The 27,198-nt window shown below is 41.0% G+C and overlaps 1 protein-coding gene across 1 annotated transcript; it reads left to right on the forward strand.

Moving 5' to 3' along the window:
* Window positions 1–789: 789 nt before the first annotated feature.
* inppl1b (inositol polyphosphate phosphatase-like 1b) lies at window positions 790–25,723 on the forward strand. The gene is made up of 27 exons (XM_033633077.2): window positions 790–2,395; window positions 4,587–4,650; window positions 6,751–6,889; window positions 8,409–8,529; window positions 8,975–9,115; window positions 9,575–9,662; window positions 9,788–9,865; window positions 10,793–10,930; window positions 11,042–11,156; window positions 11,247–11,347; window positions 11,434–11,536; window positions 11,647–11,843; window positions 13,432–13,549; window positions 13,657–13,753; window positions 13,859–13,997; window positions 14,127–14,226; window positions 14,429–14,517; window positions 16,920–17,001; window positions 17,515–17,604; window positions 17,704–17,817; window positions 17,904–17,992; window positions 18,084–18,171; window positions 19,800–19,952; window positions 20,359–20,440; window positions 22,571–23,363; window positions 23,450–23,565; window positions 24,935–25,723. Exons 1-27 carry the CDS (start codon window positions 2,259–2,261, stop codon window positions 25,026–25,028), a joined length of 3,666 nt encoding a protein of 1,221 aa, XP_033488968.1. The 5' UTR covers window positions 790–2,258; the 3' UTR covers window positions 25,029–25,723.
* The last annotated feature ends 1,475 nt before the right edge of the window (window positions 25,724–27,198 follow it).

Consider the following 27,198-nt stretch of genomic DNA (forward strand, 5'->3'; position numbering starts at 1 on the left):
GTCCCCAGAGGATGAACCCCCCAAAAACCTTTGTGAGACCCTGATTTTCCTAGTGCCCCAAGCAGGTCAATGTTTTCACTTATCCAGTGAATTATCTCAACATCTATCAAATTAATTGTGTACAAAAATTCATGGTTCCCAGATGATATATTCTACTGGCTTTGGTGATCTCCTGACTTTTCCTTCAGCTCCACCATGAGGTTGACATTTGCGTTTGAGTAAAATGTCTTAACAGCTATTGGAAGGATTGCTGTGTAATTTGGCACACACATTCATGTTCCCCTCAGGATGAAATGTAAAGACAGTGATTTGTCCAATACTTGTGTTTATGACTAAATATCCCCATCAGCCTTGTACTTGGTGTTTAGTGCTAATTAGCAAATAGTAGCAAGACAACACACTAAGATGGTCATCATGGTAAACCTCTCTGCTAACTGACAAATATCAGCATGTTTTCATTTTCATTGTGAGCATGTTAGCATGTTGATGTAAGCATTAAGCTCAAAGATCCGCTGGACAGACTTAATGGCATGATACTGTATATCTTTCAATTATGTGCTGTAAAGATATGTCATCAGATTGGGATGGACTTATGTCTATTTGTTTTATGAGGCCTGCGGTTGGTGGTCCGCACATTTCTGCTGAGTAGTGAGAGGCAGAACAGAAAATCTGGGACTGAACAGTTTCCCACAGAGTTCTACGCTCCAGCTAATGGAGAAGGAGGGAAGTAGGAGGGCTGAATAATGGGCGATGTTCTAGGAGGGCAAAAATAAGAAAGTGAAGGATGATCATAACCATATGGAGGCTGCTTTTTCGCTGAAAGGGAAGGAGTGAGCAAGAGAGGACGGGAAGTTTAGGGAGGGTGACAAAAAGAAAAAAAGCTGGGACAGGAGAAGAAGAGGGTGAAAGAAAGTAAATATCCCTGCCAGAGGATGAAACGTCTAAAGATAAAGATGTTAAAAAAACAAGGAAGAAACTGAGGATTTGCCGGGCTGCTCACCTGTGTGTGGTAAGCTGTGTTTTGTTTGGAATTTGAGAGCTGGGGGCCGAGAGAGGAGGAAGACAGGGAGAGGGAGAGAAAAAAGGAAGCACTCTGCTGTTTCACACACTGCTGGTGAAGCTGAGCCCCTCGCAAGAATTCTCCTGGCTATGTCCGCCATCTGGAATGTCGAGTCACTTCCTCTGTCTGCCCTGCGCTCTGACGGGGTTGTCCTCTGCCTCTCATGCTCCCTCCCTCTGCTCTGACAGCACTCTGAAGAACCGCTGGAGACACACGCCAGCACGGACGGGACTCTACTGACAAGACACACACACCAGCACACAAACATCCAGCATGAAAGCAAGACCCCCGGAGTAGCCCACGTCCAACTCAGACACACTCTAAATGGAATCTGGGCCTGGAAGAAGCAAAGACAACAGCAGTCATCAGCTGAACATTTTAGAGGGTGTTTCTATTCCCTTATATGGCAGCAGAGCTGGGAAATCATTTGAATTAGTCTGGTTTCTGTTGCATGCCTGTCTGGTTTTAGTGCTGACTGAGTTCCATCTGGTATGTTTCTGCCTCTGCTGTGTGCGTGTGTGACTGTGTGGGTGCCGTACGTGCAGCTTGATTTGTTTGTTTTGCCATTCTTGGTTCTTCTTTTCCTGTTGTTTGCATGTGGGGTTTTTGTTTTGGGACGAGAGGAGGGCTTGTGTTTGTGGTTAAGCTAGAGGCATCGTCATTGCCTCAGGGGTGGCTGCTTCATTCAGACTGAGCAGCACCTCTCGCTATTTTTCCTCTACCCCCCTCCCTCTGCCTCCCTCGCGCTGCTGTGATGGTCTGTGTTTGTTGGAGCAACACACCCACCTGGGCGCAGCAACTCACAACCAAAAACTGAAACAGGGTCTCTCTGAACACGGACATTATCTGAAAGGTGGACTGGAGCTTCTGTGGACTAACCTCGCAGTCAGCTGGATGTTTCTCCTTTATTCCTACATTGCGACAGGATGTGTGACCCTGAAGGACCCCACAGGGGCACAGGAAGTGCTAGCTGGTACAGACAAAGTGATGGGTTGTCTGTTTGACACTTTGGTCACGAAGAAAAGGATCATGGGAAAGTTCTAAACACTAAAGAAGACTACTCAACACACTCCTGCACTGAATGAGTCAGCCAGCGTGATGCCATCTGAGCAAGTCTGACAGTTGAAATTTGTTTTACGTCAAGTTCCTCACCTGATGTGGATTATTTTTATGAACATATCTCACAACATTGATTGCCATGGCTACGGCAGCATGGTATCATCGTGACATCAGCCGTGTGCATGCAGAGGACTTGCTGGCACGGGCAGGGAAGGATGGCAGCTACCTAGTGAGAGACAGTGAGTCAGTGCCAGGAGCCTATGCATTGTGCCTGCTGTGAGTATTCACACGCTCACGTTCACCTACTTAAAGGTCCAGTGTGTAGGACTTTGGGGGATTATTTACAGAAATGGAATAGAATATAATAAGTATGTTTTCTTTAGTGTATAACATATATAGTGTAGATGTGTTTTCATCACTTTAGGATGAACTGTTTACATCTACATAAGGAGTGGGTCCTTGTCCAAGGAGATCGCCATATTGTGCTGCCATGTTTCTACAATGCCCCAGAACAGACAAAACAAACACAGGCTCAAGATCACGCGTTTTTGTGTTGGCTGTGATAGTTAGCGGTCTCTTCGTGATGTCAGCGTTGGAAGAACACTGATTTTTTTACATTTCAAACTGCTTTATTTGGTGCTTTTCACCTGAAACTAAAAACTGCTGTGTTGTCGTTACCTTAGAATGAGCCGTTACATTTACATAAACAGTGGACCCTCATCCAAGAAGTCCGCAATGTGGCATGTTTCTACAGTAGCCCAGAACGGACAAACCAAAAATTGGCTCAAGATAGGGCCATTTGCTTTGTTTTGTGTTGGCCACCCTAGTTAGCAGCCTCTCCGTGACGAGAGCATCATAAAAACATATTATTTTTTATATAAAAACTGCATTAGACCTCTGCGGATAAGTCAACTTCCCGATTAAAAACCTTCCGAGTGTCTTGATCCTAAGTTATCAGACAGAAAAAGATGAGTTCACGTTAGCATGTGCCGGGCTAGTGGCCTGTCTCTGACATGCCGAACAGCATTGGAGATACACTGATTTGTCACGTGAATCTTCTTTGTTCAGTGTTTTTACCAGTTTAAATCACCTGGTCCATTTTTTTTTGTTTTGGAGAGGAGGAGACCTCTGTGGGTAATTTGGCTCCTGGTAAAAACCCACTGAACAACAAACACTGAAGGAATCCTAAACGGGAGCAGTTTCAGTTGGCTGCAATCTGCAATCTGCAGTCCTCACCACTAGATGCCACTAAATCTTACACACTGTTCCTTTAAAGGACAGCCAGCTTATTTTACCTATTTTGCCTATCAAACTTAACCTACTTTAGCTATCATGATCTTAGACAGTACGTTCTGTATGACCTCCTGTGAGCTTTTACTGTTAATGCATTTATAAGTGTACAGCTCTTGTAAGTGATGCAATGTAGATCTGAATTTAAAAGAAAAGAAAAAGAAAGGGATTGTGATTCTCTGCACTCACCAGAAGTCATTTTTATAGAAGTTGTTCACTGTTACTTTATATGTCTAATTTTATGTGCTCCACCCCCTTGAAAATACTTAATGAATGATTCACTCAGGATGTCTTGAAGTAGTAAATGCTGCCCTGTGTGAGAAGAAACACTTCTACTTTATGTAAAAACCATAACTAGTCGCCCTGAATCTGTGAAACTTTAAGATTTCGGCATATAGGACTGGAAAGTATTCATACGATTTCTACAGAATGTCCCCGTCTGTAAATTGATTCAGCAGCTTTGCTCTCCCTGTCATATCCATCACTTTCACCATCATCTGCCAGCAAAGAATGGAGTGTTGCGTACAGGCCGGGCCAACCTCCAGACTCCAGGCAAGTCACACCGTCCTGTCCGAACACAGTCCCTCTCAGCCAGTCAAACCCTGGCCCAGGACTCCCTGTTTCCCCTCTTGCCCCTGTTTCTTCCCTGGGGCCCCTGGAAGAGGGCGGGAGCTCCAGCGACCGCACTACGCTGACTGCTCATCAGCCTGAGCCAGATACATTCCTGAAAGCTGAGCCGGGCCGCTCGCAGTGCTCCCTCTTTCCTTCGTTCTTTTCTCAATATGTCATCCCCTCTTTTAGTTTCTTAAATATCCCTACACATTTGATTCAGTCATTCAGCTGTCATGGCCCCCCTTTGTTCAGGTAACATACAGTAGCTGACTAATGGCTTCATCTTTACGTGCTGCCTGAAACAAATTCCTGTGACGTGACTGATGGAGATGATGATCTAAGTGTCTCTCACACATTGTTTAATCAAAACAAGCCACGTCATTAGTGATCTGTAAAACAACTGGCGCCTCGTTAAGAACGTTACAGTGTCTTTAACTACAGTTAGACATCTGGTCCTTATTTAGATGATACGTTTAAGTACATTTTCCCTTTGAATGTTTGTTCTGAAGTGTGTTGTAGTAATTTGCAATGGCATTAATAACAGGGCTATTTTTGGTTTTCACAGGTTCCAGCGTCACGTTCACACCTATCGTATTCTCCCCGATGCAGACGGCCTTCTAGCAGTTCAGGTGAGTGTTCATCGCCACAGGGCACTGACTCCTCGGTCTCACAGGAAAGAGAAACACAATAGATGTCTTGGCACAAACTGTACACACTGAGAGAGACACAGGCGGTCAGATGGAGTTAGAGGGATAAAACAATGGTTTGTTATTGCCTGTTGTACGGAGAACAGGAACATGTTTGTGTTTCCTTTCTGTACAGGCTCTGTTGCAGTGGAGTTGTTGCTTGAATGGCATCTCTGCCATGTGGCCGCATGCTTGCAGCATCGGCTCAGCAGCACAGAGGAGAAATTGTTTTTATGTCTCAGAGATTCCTACTCAACCCACATACTGGGTCACTGACCAATGGGTGTGCTTATTTGTTATGTGTATATATGGGGGTGTTTGTATTAGACATAATGAGTCTGTTGGATGTGGCAGAGTTTGAGTCGGTGATGGTGTGTGTCTATTTTTGATGCTCTGAGCAGGGGGCCATTTAGTCAGCAAATGTCCTAATTATTCAATGATAAAAAAACACGTACATGCACAAAGTTTGCAACCCCGCACACACACACACACACACACACACACACACACACACACACGCACACACAGTGGGTGAGAGAAAACGAGAGAGTGACAAAAATAAACAGTTTCAGGGCCTGAACCACTAAGCATCTGTGGCTTTTTTAACTATGTCTGCATATTAAAGTCCAATAACGAGTTTAATAATGATTGTCTGGCAGTCGTCTTTAAGCCTCTGACTTGTAAAAAAAAATCCCCCGCTTTCAGATGAAGACCTTAAACCCTTGTTGCTATTTCAGTTGTGTTTCCACTGCCATCAGTATAAACCTCCAGTACGTATTTTCCCCTCACTGGATTTGCTCCACTAACTCACAAGTAGCATGCTTGGCTTTTTGTTTTTCCAAGATGGCCATGGAGATATTTCGGGGCCCATTTTGTCTCTCACTGTCTCTTATTCCTTGTCATTTCTTTTTAATTGCTTTTCAAGAGATCCTTGTGGTACCAAAAAAATACTATTTGAAGAGTTCCTGGCACAGCAGAGTGGTGGCTCGGGCCAAAAAAACGGTTTCACCACAAAATGAAAACAAAAACTTCTAAAAAGAGGGCACAGGAAAAGAGCTAGCTCGGTATTGTGGTCTAATGTGAACCCTGCTGATTCTGTGCATGTGACCGATAGCATTATGAGTTTGTATGCACAGCACCTGTGCTTATTTAATCTGAATTTCTGCCTGGACTGCTTTGAGTGCCAGTGAAGTGTAGCCGTGCAGGTTTTTGTTGGATGATTTGAGAGCAGCCTTGCGGCTTGAATGTGTGAACGTATGCATGTTTTTACTATGTTTTTTGGGGGGTTTATTAGACTGACTTGGATAGTTGTACCACGGTGAAACATGACAGCCAACTGCTGCTGCTGCTGCAGCCAGGAAGTAGCTGTCAGTGATGTCACCTCTCCTGTTTGGCAGATCTTTCTAAACCCCCCAGGGATGCTTTTATCACACAAAATCATTTGCATGTGTCTTTTTCTGTCATGCAAATAAATATTTCTGTGAAGAAGATTTTGGAGAGAGGGTCGGGGAATTACCACCTAATTATACAAATTAGAATTGGACAGTTATTTCACTTTGTGTTTGATTCCATGCAACAAGACATTCAGATTAATTCAAATAGCATAGTCGGTCGTCCAGGGGTATTTTTTAAAAAGATTTTATGTAAAAGACTTTAATCATTTCTGTTTTCTAAAAACATCTGAGAACTAAAAACGAGAAGTTGCAATAAAATAGTATTTAATGGGGCCTTAACACTGTAGGTCCTCATGTCATGTATATACTATCTCTTTGTATCATACGAAGCATGTTTATCTAACACAAAGAAAAAGCTTAAATGTTTTAAACTGTTTTGTATATATCCAAAAATATGTTTCTGCATGCAACACCAGTGTGTTGTGTAGATCGTGTCTGGTATCCGCCACAGTGCATTTGTTTATGGTTTTTGTGGTCTTTCCAGTTTATGTTTAAAGCAATGACAAACTGTGAGCACGCATACGTGTTTGTGTGATTTATACAGTAGATATAGCCAGTGACTTCTGACATGTGTGTGCTTCTCTCACAGACAACACAGGGGGTTCAGGTGAACTGTTTCCGGACACTGGAGGACCTAGTGTTGGGTTACCAGCATCCCCACAAGGGCCTGGTCACTCCTCTGCTCTACGCTGTTCCCAGAGATACAGACACTGGGGATGAGAGCTCAGGTGGGCCCTCTAGCTGTTGTCACAACAAATCACCCAACAGTTAAATACATTTATGTTTACATAATAAAATGACACAAACCTATGAAAAAATGTGCTCCTTTTAGGGCTGCAAATATGGATTGGTAATTATTAATGTGTCAGTCTCAAAAATGTCAGCTCTGTAGTCACTGGTGGAAACAGAAAATGTGGTTTAATACAACAGGTCAGGAGGTCTGGGGCAGCAAAACAAACTATTGTCCTTTTAATAAAGAAATCAGGCAATTATTGGCCTTTTTTCCATCATTCTGTGAGAAACTGTGATCTGATTTTATGCTACACACGGCATGAGTCGGTTACTGTGCTAAGTGAGAGGTGTGCAGCCTGTCGCCTGCTGCTCTTCCATCTAACAGCTCACTGCGGCTGCTGCTCCTTGTTCCATTATTCCATGCAATATTTCAAACCTATCCTCTGTCAGCAAATGCCAAAAATGACCATTGTCTTGTTTTATGGACTGATTTTGAGTGAGTGCTAAGCTCACTGAAAAACACGTCACTATTTCTTTGACCCCTTCATTATGAAAGTCAGCTCTTTTTTAGCCAGTTGAATGCTTTCAATGTTAAGATGCAGCAGGAGGAAATGTTCAGTTTGCTTTAGCTGTAACTGAATACAGCATTTTTTCCACAAAGGTCACCCTCAACACCGAATTTTTTTATACTGCAAATAATACATATTGCAATACTTTCATCAGTGGGCCAGTGGATCAGTCACCATTGTGTTACCTCATTCAGTGATAGCAACTTAAAGATTCCGTTTGTAGGGTTCATGAGCATATATTAGCATAAACGGTATATAATATTCATAACTATGTTTCTATTAGTTTATAATCACCTGAAAATAAAAATTGTCTGCTTAGAATAGGCTGTTTATACTACAATTGCAATGGAATATCGGTTTCAAAGAATACTGTGATAAAAAAGTTGACATTATATTGTTTACATTTGCTTACCTACAATATTGAAAGAAATGCAACTGGACGTTGAATCTCCCTCAAGGGGAGACTTTTTACACGTGCTTCCATTAACAAAATGGCTTCAAGTTTCAGTTATAGTCATAAAACATTTGTTCAACTAACACTAAGCCTTCCGTTTTCATTCCTATAAGGGTCATTCTCACTGATAATAATATAAATTCTCTACTTCCGTGATACGTATAACCACGATATTTTCTGAGATGCTTATTGTACCATGAAAATCTCATACTGTTTCAACCCTACTACAAACAAAGTGGGTCCTCTTCCATGGAGACCGCCATCTTGTTTCTATACTCTAGGCTCTAGATTGGACTATTCATGTTTTTGCATCTGCCACCGTAGTTCTCTTACATGCTTGGCACACGGGAGAAGTTTCAGTTGGTTACCAAACTGCAGCTTCACCACTAGATGCCACTTAAGCCTCTACACTAGACCTTTAACAGACATATATTTGAATGAAAATCTTCAGGATTATTACACTGTTTGATGTCATGTTTTATTCATGCACAGATGATGAGAAACCGTCTCCAGTTTCAGCCTCTGCCAACACAGTGCCTGTCACAGGACCACCAGCAAAACCAGCCCCTCATGCTCTGATCCTGGATAAGCTGCAGGAGCTGAACACATCCAGGTATGATTATCTAGAACAACTGCAAAACGGTGATCAATTGCCACAAGATGTTCCTTGCATAGTGCTTATCTGTGCTGCAGGTGTAGCTTTTCTAAATAATCTTTGTGTTCTGTTTGAGAGCTGATTATTCTGTGTGACAATATCAGATTACTTTATAGATGTGACTGTTTATTGACTTGAGGTGATTTATGATGTCGTCTGTTCTGTTCACACTGTTTTCTCATTTAAATATGCATCTGCTAGCAGTCAAGCATAGAGAAAACATCATGTGACACACTGATTTGACTTTTTTTTGGCCTATTAATAAACAGTGTTGATGTGCTATCTGCTGTGTGGTTTTTGCTCGCAGATCAAACTTAAGCAACAGTAATATTCAGAGAGCAGAAATGACATGCACTGTTTCTGAAATGTTGACTGAATTCTGCCTGTTTTATCCTGTTTACAGCACTGCGGGTGAGGTGATCAGCCTACTCAATGACTACCTCTTCAGTGAGCTGCCTCTCGACATTGAGAATGTGCACAAAGGGGCAACGACTATGTGCCACCTCAAGCGCACTCTGGGTACTGCGTGCCAAGGCTTAAACAGGTTGGCATGCTTTTATAGCGATGAACCACACTTAAAAGCTAGAAGCAGTTTGCAGATTTCCAGACTGATGATGCCATACACTGATATTATTATTTACTAAAGATATTAGATGCTACACTTAAACAGTGGTTCGCGGAGTGACCCGCAAATGTGTCAACTTTGTCAAAAACACACTTTGTTTTGAAGTGCCGTGAAGTTTCGGCACAGAGGTGTTATTTTTAAGTGCCGTTTTCCTGCTGAAGAGTGAGTGACTACTGATCAGCTACGTGACAGCAAACTAGCTCGACGACATGGCCAAATGCAAGTATGACACTGAATATATTAAACTGTGTGGACCTTGAACTAATGATGAAGGACAAATCTGGACCCCGTGGCTGGACCAGTTGGGAACCACTGCACTAAAATGTATGTAAATAGATATATGGTCATTAAACAAAAGTTTTGATGTGATCTATACAGTGAGATTGACCAGACTCTCTCAAGTCTGGAAACCCTGGCCAAGGTGTTCGACCATCCTAGCTGCTCTTTAACACACACTAAAGCACAGGTATGATACAAACCATGCAGCATGCTTTCTGAAGAGCTGTAACTAACTGTAACCCAGTACTGTGGGGGATAACACATCCATATACATCAAGTCATTGTGCTTTGGTCTTGTATTTTTGGAACCAGGGCCCAGAGATGGAGATTGACAGCATTTTGTGTAAGATTTCAGCGTTGGTCAGCCTCCTTTCTTCGTTGGAGAAAAAGGTATATATACAATTACGCAAAGTTACCTGTTTATGGGTTTTCTTGATAATGGCAAGATTCATGAGTGATGAGATGGGATGGAGTGAGGAGAGGAGAGCCTTTATGATAATCTCCACAGGGAAAAGTCAGGTGTTGCAGTAGCACAAAAACAGAAATAAGTACAGATATATAGGGAAGTAAAATTAAATTACAAAATAAGAATAAATAAAAGAAGAGGTACACTCTAAAAAATGATTCATTGAGTTAGTGGATGATGCTTAAAATAAAGAAGTTATTCATCATAAAAAAATAAACTATTCAAGCCAGTTTTTCAAGAAGTTAATATTTTTGATAGGATGGGATTAAAATAAATAAATTAGAATATCTTAAATAAAATAATTTGTACACTAAACATCACCACAACTTTTGGATAAATATTAGGTGGGTTCAATTTAATTAAGCTTTTGGAAATCAAAGCAAAATATTTTTGTGGATGTACTAAACTAGTTGAGTTTGTCAGATTATAAAAGACTCTAGTGAACTGCTTAAAAAGATGCATGCAAATTAAGTTGAAGCAATAGATTATTTTTTTAGAGTGTATATAAAACTAGTATAAGAATATGTATATGTGAAAATATGAACGACACAAGAGCAATTAAAGCTAAAGTTATGTGGTAAAATGACAAGTTATGGGGGTAGAGTGCCAATGGTGTGTTAGGTAGCAATGAGTCAGCAAGTCTGGTATTATGGAAACAGTGTACCAGAAAAGCATACAGTGTGTTTAAGTAATGAGTGATAATGCAGTGCTTTGTTGCAATACTTTTGCTCACAGTCTTGTAACTTTTAGTCACAGTGATGATGAGGTTTTTTAAAATAAAAATGCACAAACCAGTCTTGTTTTGTAATGACACTGCAGATTGTAACACTGAACATTCTCTGCTCCTAAAGGTATTGAAAGCATTACAAGACGCAGTGACCAATCACAATCTGGCAGTGCAGCCAAACCCGCCTCCTCCTGAACCAGCGCCCACCACCGTAACACCTGTCAAGAACCATGCCAGACAGCTGCCAGTCAACTCCTTTCAGGTAAATCAGGTTGAAAAACACACTTCATCTTACAACCAACAAAATGAAATAAATGGCCTCTTGTTTAGTTTCATTTTATTTTTAAAAAGTTGTGTTTCTTGGTGTGTGCAGGTGAAGATGGTGAGGTATGGCAGACAGACTGTTTCCGTGGACGTGGACACAGGAGTGCTGCTCTTTGACAGGAAGGCCTGTACATTTGGTATAGAGAGGGTCTCACATGACAGAAGTAAGAGACAATACACCTGTTAGTGTCTATAACCTTTCTCTCTGTTGCAGATATATTGTTTAATTGTCTGCTGGCTTGTTTCTTCATCAGTCCTTCAGATTGTCAAGTTCCAGAGCAGTCCGGCCAAGGTACGCATGGTGGTAGACAGCCACCACAACACACCGCGGGAGATGACATTTGAGAGTGCACGGGTAAGAAAGGATGATTATTTTTATTAGTAATTGGAATTTGCTGTTTTCTTTCCCATAATTCACCGAGTGGCTGTCGTCTCTTTCAGAAACGTGACGCCTTCTGCCAACTCCTCCAGCTGATGAAAACCAGACACTCTCAGCTGAGTGAACCTGACGTGATCTCTGTGTTCGTTGGCACCTGGAACATGGGTAACCATTAATGTGATGACGGTGTCTTTCACTGTCAGACAACAAGAGGTTGAATTAGAGGGAGACGTTTTTTTAGATTATTATTATTTACAGTTGTTTTGCACACACAGGTGGTTCCCCTCCTCCTCGCAGCCTGCAGGCGTGGGTGACCTGCTGCGGTTTGGGACACACTCCTGATGACTCGACTGCCTTACTCCCTCATGACATCTATGCGTTGGGGACTCAGGAAAACCCTCAGGGGGAGAGAGAGTGGACAGAGCATATCAAAGCAACCCTTCGCAGCTACACTCACATCGACTTCAAACAAGTAATTCTACTTTTCTATTTAACTTTTTTCAACTTGAAGTGGTGACTCTTATGTCAAAATATGATGCATTATCATACAGCTGCCATATTTTCATGGAAGAAGGATTCACAATTTTACATGCCCAGAATACTAAAAGGGGGACTCCACCAAAGTCTATTTATAGATTATGCATACATAAAAAAAAGTTGTATACAGCAGGGCAGTGCTAATTCAGTACTGTTTCTAATAGAGCAAGTAGAGCAACACAACACAGCACAGCACAGAGAAGAAAATAAATATACAAATTAATCAATACTATTTGTAAAGAAATCAATAAAATTAAATTAATAAATAAAATTAATAAATTAAAAAAAAAATCCCTGACAAACCCACAGGTCATAAGTAATATCAGAATGAATGATTTTCCAAGCAAAAAATAATAATATAAGCTTATTGTACTACCAGCACGAGCAAGGGTCAGTTCCTGTTATGGATATACAATATATTTTCCTTATTTTCCAATATATTTGTCAAACCTATCAGTACTTCAATAAGACATCTGCTCATACAAGGCTACTTGACCAAGTTCAGTGAACCAGTCCTGAAGGATGGGCACTGATATTTTTCATTAATGTCACTGATTTTAGTAATTTATTTTAGTTTGTGCTTAATGAATATATAACAAAAACGCACTACATTTTAACGTAACATCTCAGAGTGAAGCAACACCCACTATTTATCAGTTTATCTGAATTGAATTGACACATTTCTCCAAACCAAGATACATTTTGTTCAAACAACTAACACAGCTAATTCTTAAGATTAAAAAATAAATAAATAAACATTTAAAATTCATCTCCCAAATGATACTCTTACAGTAAGTCTGCAAATCAAAACACTGCCCTGCTGTCTAAACAGATTTGCAATTTTGCGAAACAAATACCTTTGCATGATCTAATTTTGCACAGTCTGATGCAACTGTTCTTTATTTTTGCAAAGTAAGTTCACATTTTAAAACAATGTACAACAGTACTTGGGTAATATGTTAGGCCAGCCAGATGAATTTAAACTAAGGATATTTTATTTGAACAGACCACTATATAAACATTTTACTTCTACTCTGTAATGCTGGGGTCACCCTGGCACTTTAGTCTTACAAAGCTTACGTTTCAACTTCATGTAAATCACAATCACTGCTTTATTCATTTTATAGTTTTGTACGTACAACAAGATCAAAACATGTTCCTCAACATTTCAAAGGACGTCCACCCTCAAGTGAAACCTTGTAACGTCACATTTGGTAGACAGTGTGCATTAAGTGTGAAGGAACATCAGGTTTCTGATATTTTGTCATCAGTGTTCTTGTGGGAATATATTTGAAAATACTATCTAAACGATAGATTAGAGTTTTGATATTTTTGTGTGTATTTGTTTTTACAAAGACATGAATAGAAACACAAACTGAGTGTCTGTTTCAGTGGATGTGTTTGACTGAATCAGAGCCTGACTTTATAGATATGTGTTGAACCAATTAAGAAATCTGTATTATGTGTTCCTTGGTTGGAAACTGTTCTTGCTACCTGTTGTAATGCAGAGCTTTGTCCTGTAGGTGGCAGTACAGTCCCTCTGGAATATGAGGCTGGCTGTGTTTGTGAAGCCGGAGCATGAGAGTCGCATCAGCCATGTGAACACGGCCAGTGTGAAGACTGGCCTGGGGAACACATTGGGTAGGCTGCCCTGTGTGATAAAGCACATACAGAAAACGTACAGCACCATAGCTGACAACAAAATGAAATGTTTTAAGGTTTGAGGTTGAGTGTTGTTGTTGTTTCAGGAAACAAGGGCGCTGTTGGGATCTCCTTCCTCTTTAACGGGACCTCTTTTGGGTTTGTTAACTGCCACCTGACCTCTGGCAGTGAGAAAGTCCTGAGGTACATTGCTAGTATACATGTGTACCACCAAATGTGCGTGCTCCTATTTAATTTCTATGCAGTATTAAAAATATTTCTGTCTCTTGTAATGTAAATGATGTTCAGGAGGAACCAGAACTTTGTGGACATCCTCAGGCTTCTTTCTCTGGGCGACAAACATCTCAGTGCCTTCGACATCAGCCTGCGCTTCACCCATCTCTTCTGGTGTGGGGACCTCAACTACAGACTCGACTTGAACGTACAGGTGGGACAGACTTTTTATTTATGTATTATTCATTGCTCTTTTTTGACAGTGTTTGGAGACGGGTTTGATGTTACATGTGGCATGATATTCATGATGTTCCTGCTTCTCTCTGCTCCTCACTGACTCCAGGACATCCTCAAACATGTATCTAAGAGAGAGTTTGAGGAGCTCATGTGTGCAGACCAGCTGACCCGAGAAAGACACAAGAGGAAGTCCTTTCTCAATTTCAGTGAGTTTCAGTTTGATGTTGACCTTTGTTCTATATTTAAATCCATAAAAACTTTATCAGACAGTTGATGTGTAAACACTTTAAGGCTATTTTACAGTTACAAAATACATGATAAATAAATAAATAAATACAGTACGATTTAATTTGACTTTCCATCTCTGCCTTTGCTTAACTCACTTTTTCTCTGTTTATCATGGTTAAGAGGAAGAGAAGATTGCATTTCCACCCACCTATCGGTATGAACGGGGCTCCAGAGACTGCTACCTGTGGCAAAAGTACAAGACTTCAGGGGTGAGTCATTTCTTGTTTCACAAAAGCACAAAAGCCCTCAATAAATACAATATCCGCACCTCTGAGTTGCTGCCAAAAAACTGTTTAGACACATACAAGCAAGACGTCCATGACTTCAGTGACATCAAGGTTTTCAGCAGCATAGCTCTAGGCATGGCAGAATTGGTCTGTTGGTGAGTCCTGAAATATCTCAACAACTATTGGATGGATTGTCATGAAATTTTGTAGACAGTAAGCCTTGTGCAGAAAGCAATATACATTCAAATTTTCTTTGGATTTATCCTCTTGTTTTTAGTACCCATTGATTTCTGGGATTTACCAGTGTTTTGCGCTTCTCCTAGGTAAGAAAACATTTTCAAGTGGTTAAGAACACTCTTATTGAGAGAGAAATCTTGTTTTCACAGTCCACAAACTGTTTGTCCAATGCAAGGAAATACAAGTTTTAAATTTAAGTAACATGAAAAAACCAAGTGGCAACCTCCGAGGCTGAAAAAGAAGCTAACACCAAAGTGCCAAAAACTGCAGTTCTTTAAACGGCCACTTGAGGCTGGCTCCAGACGCCAGTCAATCCCCGTTGACACTCATGTTAAAATGCCCAACTTCACAGCAGAAATAAACACGTAGACAGCCTGGTACGAAAAACAGTTTGGGTCTGTATAGCTAATTTCCTCCTTCATGACTACTGCACAGGATTGAATATTTATATAACTCACCCCTTTAAATTTTACTAAGGCTAAAAGTTATGCATAATTAAGGGCGGGCCACTTTGAGTGACAGACTTTCTGCAGATAGTGTCCTTGATTTCTCAGCCTGATCCACCCCTAACTCCTCCACAGCTCCACCCTCTCACCAAAATATGGTCACTTCTGGCTCCAAAAAACACAAACGAATGGGTGATATCACAGTAGCTACGTCCATTACTTTTACAGTCTATAGAACAAAAAATCACAGGTAAATATCTTGTAATCAAATTTAGATTATAATATAATGTAATAATAGTAATTGGATTATTAAATTTGTGGATTAAAAGAAATACTATTGGTCCACTGATCCCAATTAAGACTTAATGATGATGACTGGATGATAATGAGAGGCTTACATACTGCTCTTAGATGCTTTTGCCCAAGTAGAGTATGTGTTTTTAGAGATCACACAGATTTAATTGATAAAACAGATGAACGGCTGCTGACCGGTCCAAATTGCCAAGAGCGCTGCTTTTAGATATCTGTAATACCCTAAAGACTTAAGGGTATTCATTTCCTGGCAGTTTCACTTACAGTGCATCCCTCTGCGGACTTGACATTTACAGCATCATAAATGTTTTGCCATTGCTAGGTTTTTGATTTTTCTGTAACACCAGTTATGATGCTTTGGTTAAGTTTATTCACCAGTACGTTAATTTCACAGCTGCTTAAGGTCTTCTTACAGCCTTTTCTGGTGGCATCTTTCATCTTGGGCACAACACCTGCCCTTATATAGTGTTTAGGGAGCATTACCTAGGGTAATAGGTCACTAATGATGAGGTGGGATTCATGTTTCAGCCACCTGGGTAAGAGCAGATTTGGACGGTTGAGAACAGTTGGTGCATCCGGAGTTGACTTCTGTTATTTCTTCCCTTTAACAGAAAATTAAGAGAAAATGTAAGACAAGTTTAAGAATAAAAGAACAAGTACAGAGCCACTAGCATGGCTGCAGAATCTTTGTCTTGCTTATATTAAAGGTGCTGTATTGAACTCAGGAGAAAGATAGCTGACTGTTAAGTCTTATTCCCAGGTTATCTAATACCTACACTTTGGGTTAGTGGTTTGGTGCGACTACCAACCCAAAGCATCAATATCTGATAACCTGGGAATGAGACTCAACAGTCATCTGTCTTTCTCCAGAGTTACATACAATCCGTTTAAGCTCCTGATGAAGATCTGTTGATCCCAAAGTATGTTCCTATGATTAAATGTTTGCTTTTGGAGTCACTCAGTTTTGCATTTATTGCTGTGTTAATCACCTTCACATCCTGCACCTGTTTGTCTTGATCATTTATCTAAATGACACCGCTGTCATACTTTCAGCCTGTAGCTTTATGTAGTTTAGACTCTGATGCTAAATCCAGTATGTAATACATACTGTCCCAGCAAAGCACAACTACCCTACAGAGACGCTCTAAATATACAGTTGACTCACTTCTTAAGATATTTTTATGCGTACCTTAATCCTATGCTCCGTAGGGATACAGAACTGACAGCAGCAGCCACGACCACTAAAAATAGGAGGTTAAGAGTTAAGTCAGAGTCTAAAGAAGGAACGTGTGGCATAACAGGAATGAAGGCATCCTCAACTGCATACTGTTTCTATTTGTAGACTGACAAACATACAATACATTGTTGATTTATAATCTGTGTCTGTAGGTGCGAGTCAATGTTCCATCATGGTGTGATAGGATTCTGTGGAAGTCCTACCCCGAGACACACGTCCTCTGCACTGCATATGGTAAGATGTGGAGATTTAAAATATATATATGACTCAAAAAGCTTTAAGTAGAGAAGGAAACAGTTAAATAAGATGCAAATGAAACATATGAGAGCAGCACAGAGTCTTGTCATAACCAGAGGTTTTGATGCAGCACTCTCAAATTAGATATCTGTGGTCATTTTTTTTTTTCATTTGTGCCACTGTAAAATGAGAGCAGCCCTCAAAAGGAATAACGGTCGACCCCTACATCCTGGTCTGTGGTCCGTAAAAAAACAGAGTCATTTCCTCCTATTCTGCCCGAGCTTTTGTTTCTGACTAACCTCAGCAAACTGTCAAAACAAAACATACTGTGTAGTAGCAAAACTACACTTTGTCTCTTAAATCACACTTTTGTCACATCCTGTGAAATATCATTGACAGCTCGTCTGCCTCACAGCGCTGCACGGTGATTTCTGCAACAGTGCATGTGAGATATTTAGCGCTATTATTACAGTTACGATAATAAAGTACCATGGGTTTGTCTCTTACCAGGTTGCACAGACGACATCTTCACAAGTGATCACTCACCTGTTTTTGCCACGTTCCAAGTGGGAGTGACATCACAGTACAGCTCCAAAGCAGGTGATGTCATTGTTGTGGCCCCACTGGACACAAACAGATGGACTATGACTGAATCCCTTCATTAAGTGAACTGTATTGTGATGCGTTTGTCTCACACAGATACAACTCCAGGCATGGAGAGGGCCTGGATAGAGCTCGAAGGCATCGAGGCCATCGTGAAGACGGCGAGCAAGGCAAAGTTCTTCATTGAATTTCATTCGTCTTGCCTTGAAGGTATGATGTCGCACCCTATGAGACATTTTATATAAAGCCATTATGCAAAACGGTGGTAAAAGATTAATTCATGTCTTTCTCTGCAGAGACACGACGCTCCACAGAGAATGACTCACAGAGCTGTGATGTCCCCGGGTTTCTCAAACTGGGCTGGTCCTTCAAACAGCTGCCGAAGGTCAGAGGCTTATTTGGAAATGGTTGAAAGTATGGTTTTGTTTCAAAGTCAGATTCTTAACATGGATTTTTTTATTTCATGTCTGTCACAGCTTCTTCCAATTATGTCCGACATGGAGTATCTCCAGGATCAGCACCTGCTGTTGTCTGTCAAGTCATGTGACGGTTTCGAGTCATACGGTTGGTCACACGGCAAATTAATTCTGTCTAATTAAGTAGTCTATTCATAATGTCCCTCTAGATTGGCTAATTAGGGCCCTTAAAGTAACAGTTTATCCAAAAACATGAAATGATTTTTCTTGTTTACACTCTTGTTAAATATGATATCAACAGGGTTCCCACAAATCCTTAAATAGTCTTAAAATACACTGACTTCATTCATAAAAAACTAAAGCCTTTTTTGGTATTAAAATGTTTTAAATCAATCTTTTTAAATTCTTACAAATGTTAACACATGGAAAGTAGGATTTTTTAAATCTTTTTTTCTGACGTTGCATTGCAAATTGGGAACATCTATTTTCAAAATCAATTTTCCAAATGCCTCACGCCGATCAGGATAGCAGAGCCAACGATATTAGTATTTTGTTTCCAGCTGGGAAGCTCAAATCAGAGGATCTACTGTTTGCTAGCTAGCATAAATGTATCAAGAGAACTGAATACAACATTTGAGGCAGGGTCCTGTTCATTCCTGTGAAAGTTTTAAGTGGTGCATGAAGCCAAAAAAGCTTGATTTCTAGCCCTCTGCTAACTTGAATGACGATAACATGATTTAATCACGTGGATTAAAAGCAAGCGTCAAATCCTGATAATGAAACAAGTCATTTTACAGAGCTTGTGACACTCAAAAAATGTATCCACTGATTTACAGATACTTCTTTTAAAATGTAACCCTATAGAAAAAGGTTTTTTGGTCACATGGCATCACATGACGGACTCAAATGTTGGGATTCCCCGTTTGGCCACTGTGTTGAATTGACTTCAAATCCTGGCACTGAACCCTTGACAACATGGGAAGTGCAAACTCAACAAAAAACACGTAACTAAGATTTTGCAGCATTGCCAAAACCTGTACGAGGCAATGCATACGAGGCTTGGTGAATTTAAACGTTTTTTAAACTCCTGAAGATGAAAATCAAAGCAGTGGAATCTCACAGGCAGAGTGAGAAACACAAAATCAACAAGAAAACACATCAACAAATGCCAGGCATCTCTCAGTTCTACTCTACCCTAAGTCATGTTGCATATTAAAATAGATATTTGTGCAAAATAACTAAGTAATTGATGTAGCTTAATGTTTTTTTTTAAATCATTGTCAATTTGGTTTTTTAATTTCATTCTGCCTGGCATTAAAAAGTGTCATAAAGTCGTAACTTAAGTCTTCTGGCCTTAAACTTTATCTCCTAATCTAGATAGTTCCATAATGTTTTGATACTGTTTGAAGATTTCATTTTGAACTCCAAACATTTGTATTAAACACATCTCGCAAGAGCTGACCTGTGAACAGTTTCACTGATGACTATTTTCTACCGAGAATACTTTCAGTTTTTTCATTTCTATGCAAAAGGAAGAATTACACATAGCAAAGTGTATGGACCACTGTAGTTTGAGGTGATGAACTGCGAGTGTTAAAGTATAAATTTTCCTCTAAGTGCTCCAAATGAAATGTAATTAACCTTCAGAGTCATTGAACTGTAGTCAGTGTCGAGGTTGATGGAAATCATGCTGAAACTATGTGGATGGAAAGGTTGGATACTTTGTTTCAGGGTGAAATGTTTTATTGATAAAATGAATAATCTTTTTTTTTACAGGTGAATGCTGTGTGGCTCTGCGCTCGCTCACCGGTGCATCGGAGCAGTTTGAGACATTTTTGAGTCACCGCGGTGAAGAGATGGGCTCCATAAGAGGACGGGTCAGGGTCCATGTGCCCAAGGACAGACGAGGAACTCAGGAGAAGACCTATGGTGGGTCAGCCGGAACTCGTCCTCTCCTACCCTTTGCCTCGCTTGCACTATCACTTCCCACTAAACTTCTATCTCTACTGTCACTGCATTCTTTCACTCTCCTGTGAGTCTCACATTGCTTCCTCTATTTGGTTCCTCAATGATCCCTGGCTTGGCTTTACACTTGCTGGTATCTATCGACCGCTTCCTCTTTTGGCTCCTGATTGACTGACCCTGACCAGATGCATCCTGAGACACTGAAACAGGACAGATGAGTATTATGTCACCAGGTCAGGCATCACAACAACACACACAAACACTGCAATGCTGTTTGCAAACTGGCTTGCCCTTTGGCCTGCACGCGCCGCACAGTTTGAGGAAGGCCAGCTTATTATGAAATGCTTTTCTTGTGATTTGACTTTTTCAGAGTGTTTCTATTTTGAGAAAGATGATAAAGGTCCTGGAAGAGGACACATGGCTCCTGCATCCACACGGGTCCCAGTAAACAGGTGAGGACCTCTTAATGTGTCTGAGCATCAGTGTAAAGCAGCAGGACGCCTCCAGCTCTCAAGGAAAGGTTGGGATGTTAGATTCACAAACAAAATGTTCTTTTTCACCGGCTCTTAAAGAAAAATGAGTTAACTTGATTTTACAGGCAGGAGTGAATCCAAAATCCTGTTTCTGTATGGTCTATGCACAGGTGTGCGTTAGAGCCAGGTTAACTCCTCAGTGCTGCAGATTCTTGAGCCAAAAAACGGGGCATTCATGAGCATGCACCACCTGAGCTTAAGGACAAAAGTGAATCAAAGGGACCAAAAGAATCGTCAATGAGTCGGTTTTTGTGACATATAAGTGACATGAACTGGGTTACTGAACAGAATATTAATCCGAGAAAAGAATCACTCTTTTTTGGAATTAATGTTTTGTTTTGGAGGTTTACAAATTATTTTTGACATTGTGAACACATTTTACCTGATGTGTTTTTCAACATAACCAAGCTCAAAGTTCTACCCACTTTCCACTTCATACTTTTATTTTGAAAAAAACTTTCTCAGAATATTGTTCCCAACTCCTGTGAATTGTGATACGGTAGATATCTAAATTATTCTGAAAAACCATGAATGCTTTTTTTACGCTGTATGTGTAGCGTTTTGACGTCTGTTGAGCCAATAAATGGGACCTTTCTTATGCGTTTCCTTATTTTCTGTCATATATATAATGTTACAGTGTCATAATGTTCAAATAATGAGGTAAACATATGTAGAAGTAATCTCTGTGACCTCAGGCCTCAGAGTGTTATGAATACTCTATTTCCAACAGTTCTTTTCTACATTCAAGATAAGGTGACGTCAGATTGTGACAGATTTCTTTTTATGGTCATCTGCTCCAGGCATGCTACTGCAAGTGTTTCGTTACGTAGCCTGTGTACACTGCTACATATAGCTACCAGCTGTCGTCATACAGATGTTGTTAATTCCTTCCCAATTTTGGATCATTTTCCAGCAGGAACATGTCCGGTTCTGTTAAGAAGTTTTATTGGTGATTTTCACTGTAGAAAATGCTGCTACTCTCCATTACAGTCATTCACTTGCAGCAGCACAGAGCTGCCAAGATACAGAAGACCTGATGAAGGCTGACCAATCAGAGCAGACTGGGCTTTTTCAAGAGGGGGGCTCAAAGAGAGAGGCACTAAAATGGAGCAATTCAGAGAGAGTGTACAGGTGCAGCAGACAGTACAAGGAAAATAAAGTGTTGGTTTTTTTTAACATTAAGGCCCGGATCACACAGAGAGTGTTTTAGCAGCTGGAGGCGGCTTTTTGTTATTGTTTTTAATGACTGTTTTTGCGTTGTGACCCGCCTTGCATTCCTGCGCTCTAGGCACTTGGCATTTTTGCCCAAGTTCTCTGAACTCCTGGAGTTGAAAAAACTTCAAGTCAGAGTGTATAAGCGCCCCACGTCATCTCTGTTTTTTTCCCATTGTCCAATTGGATGATTTAAGAGGCGGCCTTCTGTGGTAGTCACGACAATAAGTTTACAGTTGGTAAACAATGAAGGAGAAACTGCTGGCAGTTGCTGGATACCCAGAGCTATACAGCCCTGACTATAGACAGCAGGTTGTCAAAGCTCCTGGACCCGTGATCCACCCTCTTTTTTAGGGTCTCATGTACCCACACAGATCTCCGTTTCCCTGTGCTCAACACACTCTTTACTGACAGCCTTTCACCCTCAACCACAGCTACAGCAAGTACCCTCTGCCTGAGATGATGGGATGGTTGCCTGGCAAAAATAAAAAGGCGCAGCAAGTGTTTTTATGCTAGTGGCATTTGATTTTTAAAAGCATGTAAACATGTTCTAGTAGAGAACCTGAAAATGAGCATAATAGGGACACTTTAAACTCGTGTGTATTACTCAAACTGGAATCCTTACATTGTATTTCATCTTCTCAGTGGTAACTGACGCCACATGCCCAGATCAATACAGCTCTTTTTTTAGGCTCAGTGCCATCTTTGGTCTGAATATCTGCAACAATATTAACAGTGAATGCTAGAGAACACATTACGAACTCCTGTGAAGAAAGTGAGTGTGAGGTGAGGACACATTTAGTAACATAAAATTGTAACATGTATTTTTCATTGCAGGTCCTTGGCAGCTCCTCCCAAACTAACTCCGAGCAGCTACACCAATCCTGCCTACTTCATATTCGAAGGTGTGTCAGTGGCACGCAGGGTGGAGGAGGCTCTTCCTCAGCGAAGGGACCCTCAGGTGATCTGGTCTGGAAACGAGGCCTTGCAGCTCCCAAAAATCTCAGGACGTCCTGGCTTCGACAGAAGACCCTGTCGCAGATCGGACTTTACAGAGATTGAAATCCCAGCCGTCCTGCCCCAGTACACTCCAACCAACGACCTTCATACACCCCAAACCAACTCCTCTTATCAGCTTTTCCCTGCTAAAAACCCATCTCCCATAACACCACCCTCAAGTAACGCCGTGTCACAGTATCAGGAACAGACACCACAACCCAGAGACAAATACCAAAAAAATATTCTTCAAGACTCCATACTGCCTGAGAAGAACCTGAGAAACTTGTATATGAATCACTCAGCCATCATCAGGGAAAAAACAAGAAGGGATCAACATCAGCTTCTCCCAGAAAGAACCAAACCTATCCGGGCAGCCAAGGTGCCACCAGCTTTCCCCTACATCCCCACTCACTTAGGACACTCTCATTCCCCTGCTTCCTGGATGGCGGATCAGCAGCCCCCTGCACCCACAGGAGACAACTCCCTCACTGCTTTGCAAATGGCCAAGTGCCTCAGTGAAGTAGACTTCTTCCCCACAGAGCAGAGAGGCCCGTCCATACCCAACCAGAGGCCGAGTTACAGAAATGGCCCCTCCATGCATGGAGACAGAGGCTACGGCTGGGAGAAAGAGGTAGCACACAGCTCTCAAAGACAACTTCAAGAAAGATGTGACTCCTGGTTCTCTGTATAAACTCTGTCTGCTTTATCTCAACTCAGGTGTCTGTCCTGCAAGGTGCACCGGAGACCGTGCGGGAGCTCCTCAGTACTCTGGGTCTTCAGAAATACACCCTGGGACTCAGCCTCAGTGGCTGGGATGATCTGGATTACTTCAGGTAACATGAGTTTGGATACTATTACAGCCATTACAGTCACTGCGACTAAGACCATTCATGCATTGACTTCATCACTGAGACATGTGGTTGCAGCAAGGAAATTAATAAAGCACTCTAAAGGGGGAAATAGGCTTTCTTTGCTTTAACTTATCATCATGAAGTACAACTTGATTGCACAATGTAATGACTAATGACCCCCCCCACACACACACACACACACACTTTTCCTTTTTATTGATTTGTCCACAGAATACATTCTTACATGAAAACAAATCCCAATGAGTCCGTCTTTCCACTTCAAAATTTTTTGTTCAGCCACACCAGTTTTACTTCCTCACCAGACTCCTAAATAAACAAATATTGAAACCAAAACTCCAGTAATGTGTGAAGCGAAGGTAGAAACTGATTTGGTCTGAGTTCCCACACAACCCTCAAAACCACTTGGCCTCTCCTCCAGGATGTCACAATCCAGTGTAAATAGGAAACTTCCCAGTTACTAAAGAATTTCATTGTAAATTCTGTCACTGTTTACTGGCAGACAGTGGCACAACCGAAGTTGCTCGGCTCTGAAGAAAACCGAAAGCGATTCAGTTGTCTTTGTGACGGTGGCACCAAAAATCTTATTATTTAGAAGCACTAAGGGGGGGGGAAGTTGACAAGTTGTCTGTCTAAATACTCTTTATTGTCTACTTTATGCACGCAAAAAAAAAAAAAAAACAGACAGAACTTTATCTGTGGTTTGCATGTGCAAAATCTGCAATCAAAAAAACAGCTAGGTTTCCACTTTACACTAGCTTTATTATTTGCAGTATTAGCTGTATCATTAAAGCTGTCACCACCAGGTCCCAGTGTTATTTCACACCACTGACCAGCTCTTCTTTCTTTTACAAAACATTGCTTAAGTTCTGCATCACTCTTTGATGCAATCACAAAATTAAATCACTGGAATACATAAATACATAAAACAGAAACTTGATGAGTAACTCACCTCTTTTAGTCGTATTTTATTCCATCCTTTACATGAGCAAAATATATTTGCTTGTAGATGACCTCAGTGTTCATAGGACAGTTGTAGTTCTGAATATATTAATAGCTTGCATGTGAGAGTTATGCCCATCCAGTGATGTAGTGGTAAATGGGTGTACTGCTACATAAGTGGGTAGGTTACCAGGGAGCAAGTGGGTAAACTATCCTGTATATTCTGTGTATGCCCTCCTAGTCTGCTCATCTGAGTAAGATCATAAATCTCGTCATGGTGTGTTTATGTAAAGATGTTCGCACCATGTGTACCTACAAATATTTACTGGACTATGAAAGTCTTTACAAACTATGTAAGAAATTAATATGAATGTCATTCTCTTCTCCACAGTGGTATCACCGAGGAGGATCTGCGCGCCGCAGGAGTGACGAACCCTTCACACCGACGCAGGATCCTCGAGAACTTGCCCAGGAACTGGAACTGACACACAGAGATTAAAAGCATTGCCGGCGCCTCGTAGCCTCGTAGTCTGCTCATTCAGAACTGGAAGAACTGTTCGAAACGAGATCTGAGAGCTGGACTTTACCACAGCCCTGCCGTCCTTTCATTTACTCGATCAATACTGTAACAATAGTTAGTCTGTGTCCACACAGCAAAGGGGAACATATCGCAGGAAGTACTCGTTGCAAACGCTGCTTTATTCATCATCCATCTTGATAATGAAAGCGGTGGGAATATGAATGGAAAACCTTGATGGGTAACTCCAGTTACTGACATGAATACAAATATTGATTGTGGTATCAAGATCTCATTGATTTTGTTTTAAATGAATTTTAAACGACTATAAAAATATAGTCCTTCAATTTCCAGCGTTCACTCAAGTGTTTACCGTTCACCTTCATCCCTTCCACTGTGTGCTTTCCATTACTCAGCTATTATTGAGCCTGGATCTGAGCTTGTAAAAGCCCTCTGTTAAACCTATGGAGCATAAAATCCATAGCTGTATATATCTACTGGAACAGCGTCTGTAAAGTTGGGATAGAAGGACCTGCCATATCTCATTTTGTTTACTGTCTCATACTGTTGCTATCATGTCACTTAATCAGCACCAGTGTCCACTGTGCATGTTTTATGCCACCTTTTATGAAGTAAAGTGCATAAAGCAACTCTTGACTGTCACTGAGCAATCACAAGTGTTATTTCATGCTGTGGAGCAGTGGTGGAAATCATTTCTTTCTTCCGGTGCAGTGCTCAAATCACATCATTACACTAATGCTGCTTGTTTGGAGCTGACATGTAGCCTACTTAATGGTCTAATGCTGCAGTACATATGGGCAGCAAGAGTAGAGAGCTTGTAAAACCAGAGATGCAACAATATTTTACAAATAAATCGTGGAGCAAGTATTGGCCACAATACTTTGCAGATCCATGATAAAAAGATGATGCTTCTCTTTAAAGGGTAACTTTGGCATTTTTCAAATCGGACCCTATTTTCCACGTTTAGTTTCTCTATGTGACTGATTTGAACATCAATTTTTGAAATTGGTCTTGTATTAAGAGGGAGCACTGCAGCCGTTAGACACACAACACCTGCAGTCTAACCAGATGGGGCAATTGTGCATCGTCACTCTAAGTCCATTAAAGTATTTTTTGCCACAGAGAGACTGAGATAGTTATTGTAAGTGTCTGAAGTGTCTCTTTAGCTTTCACATGATCCAGTTTGTTTGTTATTGTGTCCAAGTCTTGCTCAAGAAGACGCCTTGTTGTGAAATCTCACAAGACTTGACTTGTTGCAGGAAGACAACGCTGGAAATGCAAGTTAGAGGCAATAGTGTGCTGTGCTGGAGTAGAGTAAGTGTAGCTTAAGCTCAGTTCAGACCAAAGATTTGCAACGAGGTCAATTAAAACATGCAACTACTTGCAATGCCCTGTTCTGCAACGTTCTAAAAACCTGCCAGTTCACACCAATGCCACTAGATGAGATGGTGTATTGTCTCTATGCAACAACTCTCTGTACTTCTGTTCTGATTTCCAGCTTTTCAGGCTTATTTTTTGTCTGAATATAATTTGTAGCTTCTTAAAATATGAATGAGGATAGCGATCGTGAGATACTGGCTACAGCTGCATTTGTAGTAGTGATGAAATATAAGTACTTAGTCAACGAGAATGCGTGTGTGTGTGTAAGGGGGCAAAACATACAGTGAGCAGCAGCAGTGACCCACCGTCCGACACTGGCACACATGAGGACGGCGGGGACAGAGCACCTGCCGCAGCAAGCAAACACAGCATCTTCATTTATTATGACTTGATCAGTGGACTTCCCTTCAAGTTGTTTAGCTGTAGAAACAGATGATGAGCTTTATGTTCTAAAACCAGCCGCCAGCGATTTGACCAGCTGAGTTGCAGGTGACACCATCAGCCAGCTTGAGTCGAGCTAAGACGGCCAGGTCACACCAGTGCAACTTTTCTCTGCAACATTCTAAAACGGTTTTGTCTAGTTGCAAATCTTTGGTCTGAACTAAGCTTAAGTCTCGCTCAAGAAGAAGTCTTGTTCTGAAATCTCACGAGACGTGACTTGCTGCAGAAAGACAACACTGGAAACCCAAGTTAGAGGGATTAGTGTGTTGTGTTGGAATATAGTAAAGGTAGCTTAG

Source organism: Epinephelus lanceolatus, chromosome 7 (assembly GCF_041903045.1).
Source record: "Epinephelus lanceolatus isolate andai-2023 chromosome 7, ASM4190304v1, whole genome shotgun sequence".
Classification (NCBI taxonomy): domain Eukaryota; kingdom Metazoa; phylum Chordata; class Actinopteri; order Perciformes; family Serranidae; genus Epinephelus; species Epinephelus lanceolatus.

Bases quoted from the DNA above. Each gene is read 5' to 3' on its own strand.
- inppl1b (XM_033633077.2), top strand. From the start codon at position 2,259: ATGGCTACGGCAGCATGGTATCATCGTGACATCAGCCGTGTGCATGCA. The intron at 8,530-8,974 runs GTATGATTATCT...TCCTGTTTACAG, and splicing joins CAGGAGCTGAACACATCCAG to CACTGCGGGTGAGGTGATCA. The intron at 10,931-11,041 runs GTAAATCAGGTT...TGGTGTGTGCAG, and splicing joins TGCCAGTCAACTCCTTTCAG to GTGAAGATGGTGAGGTATGG.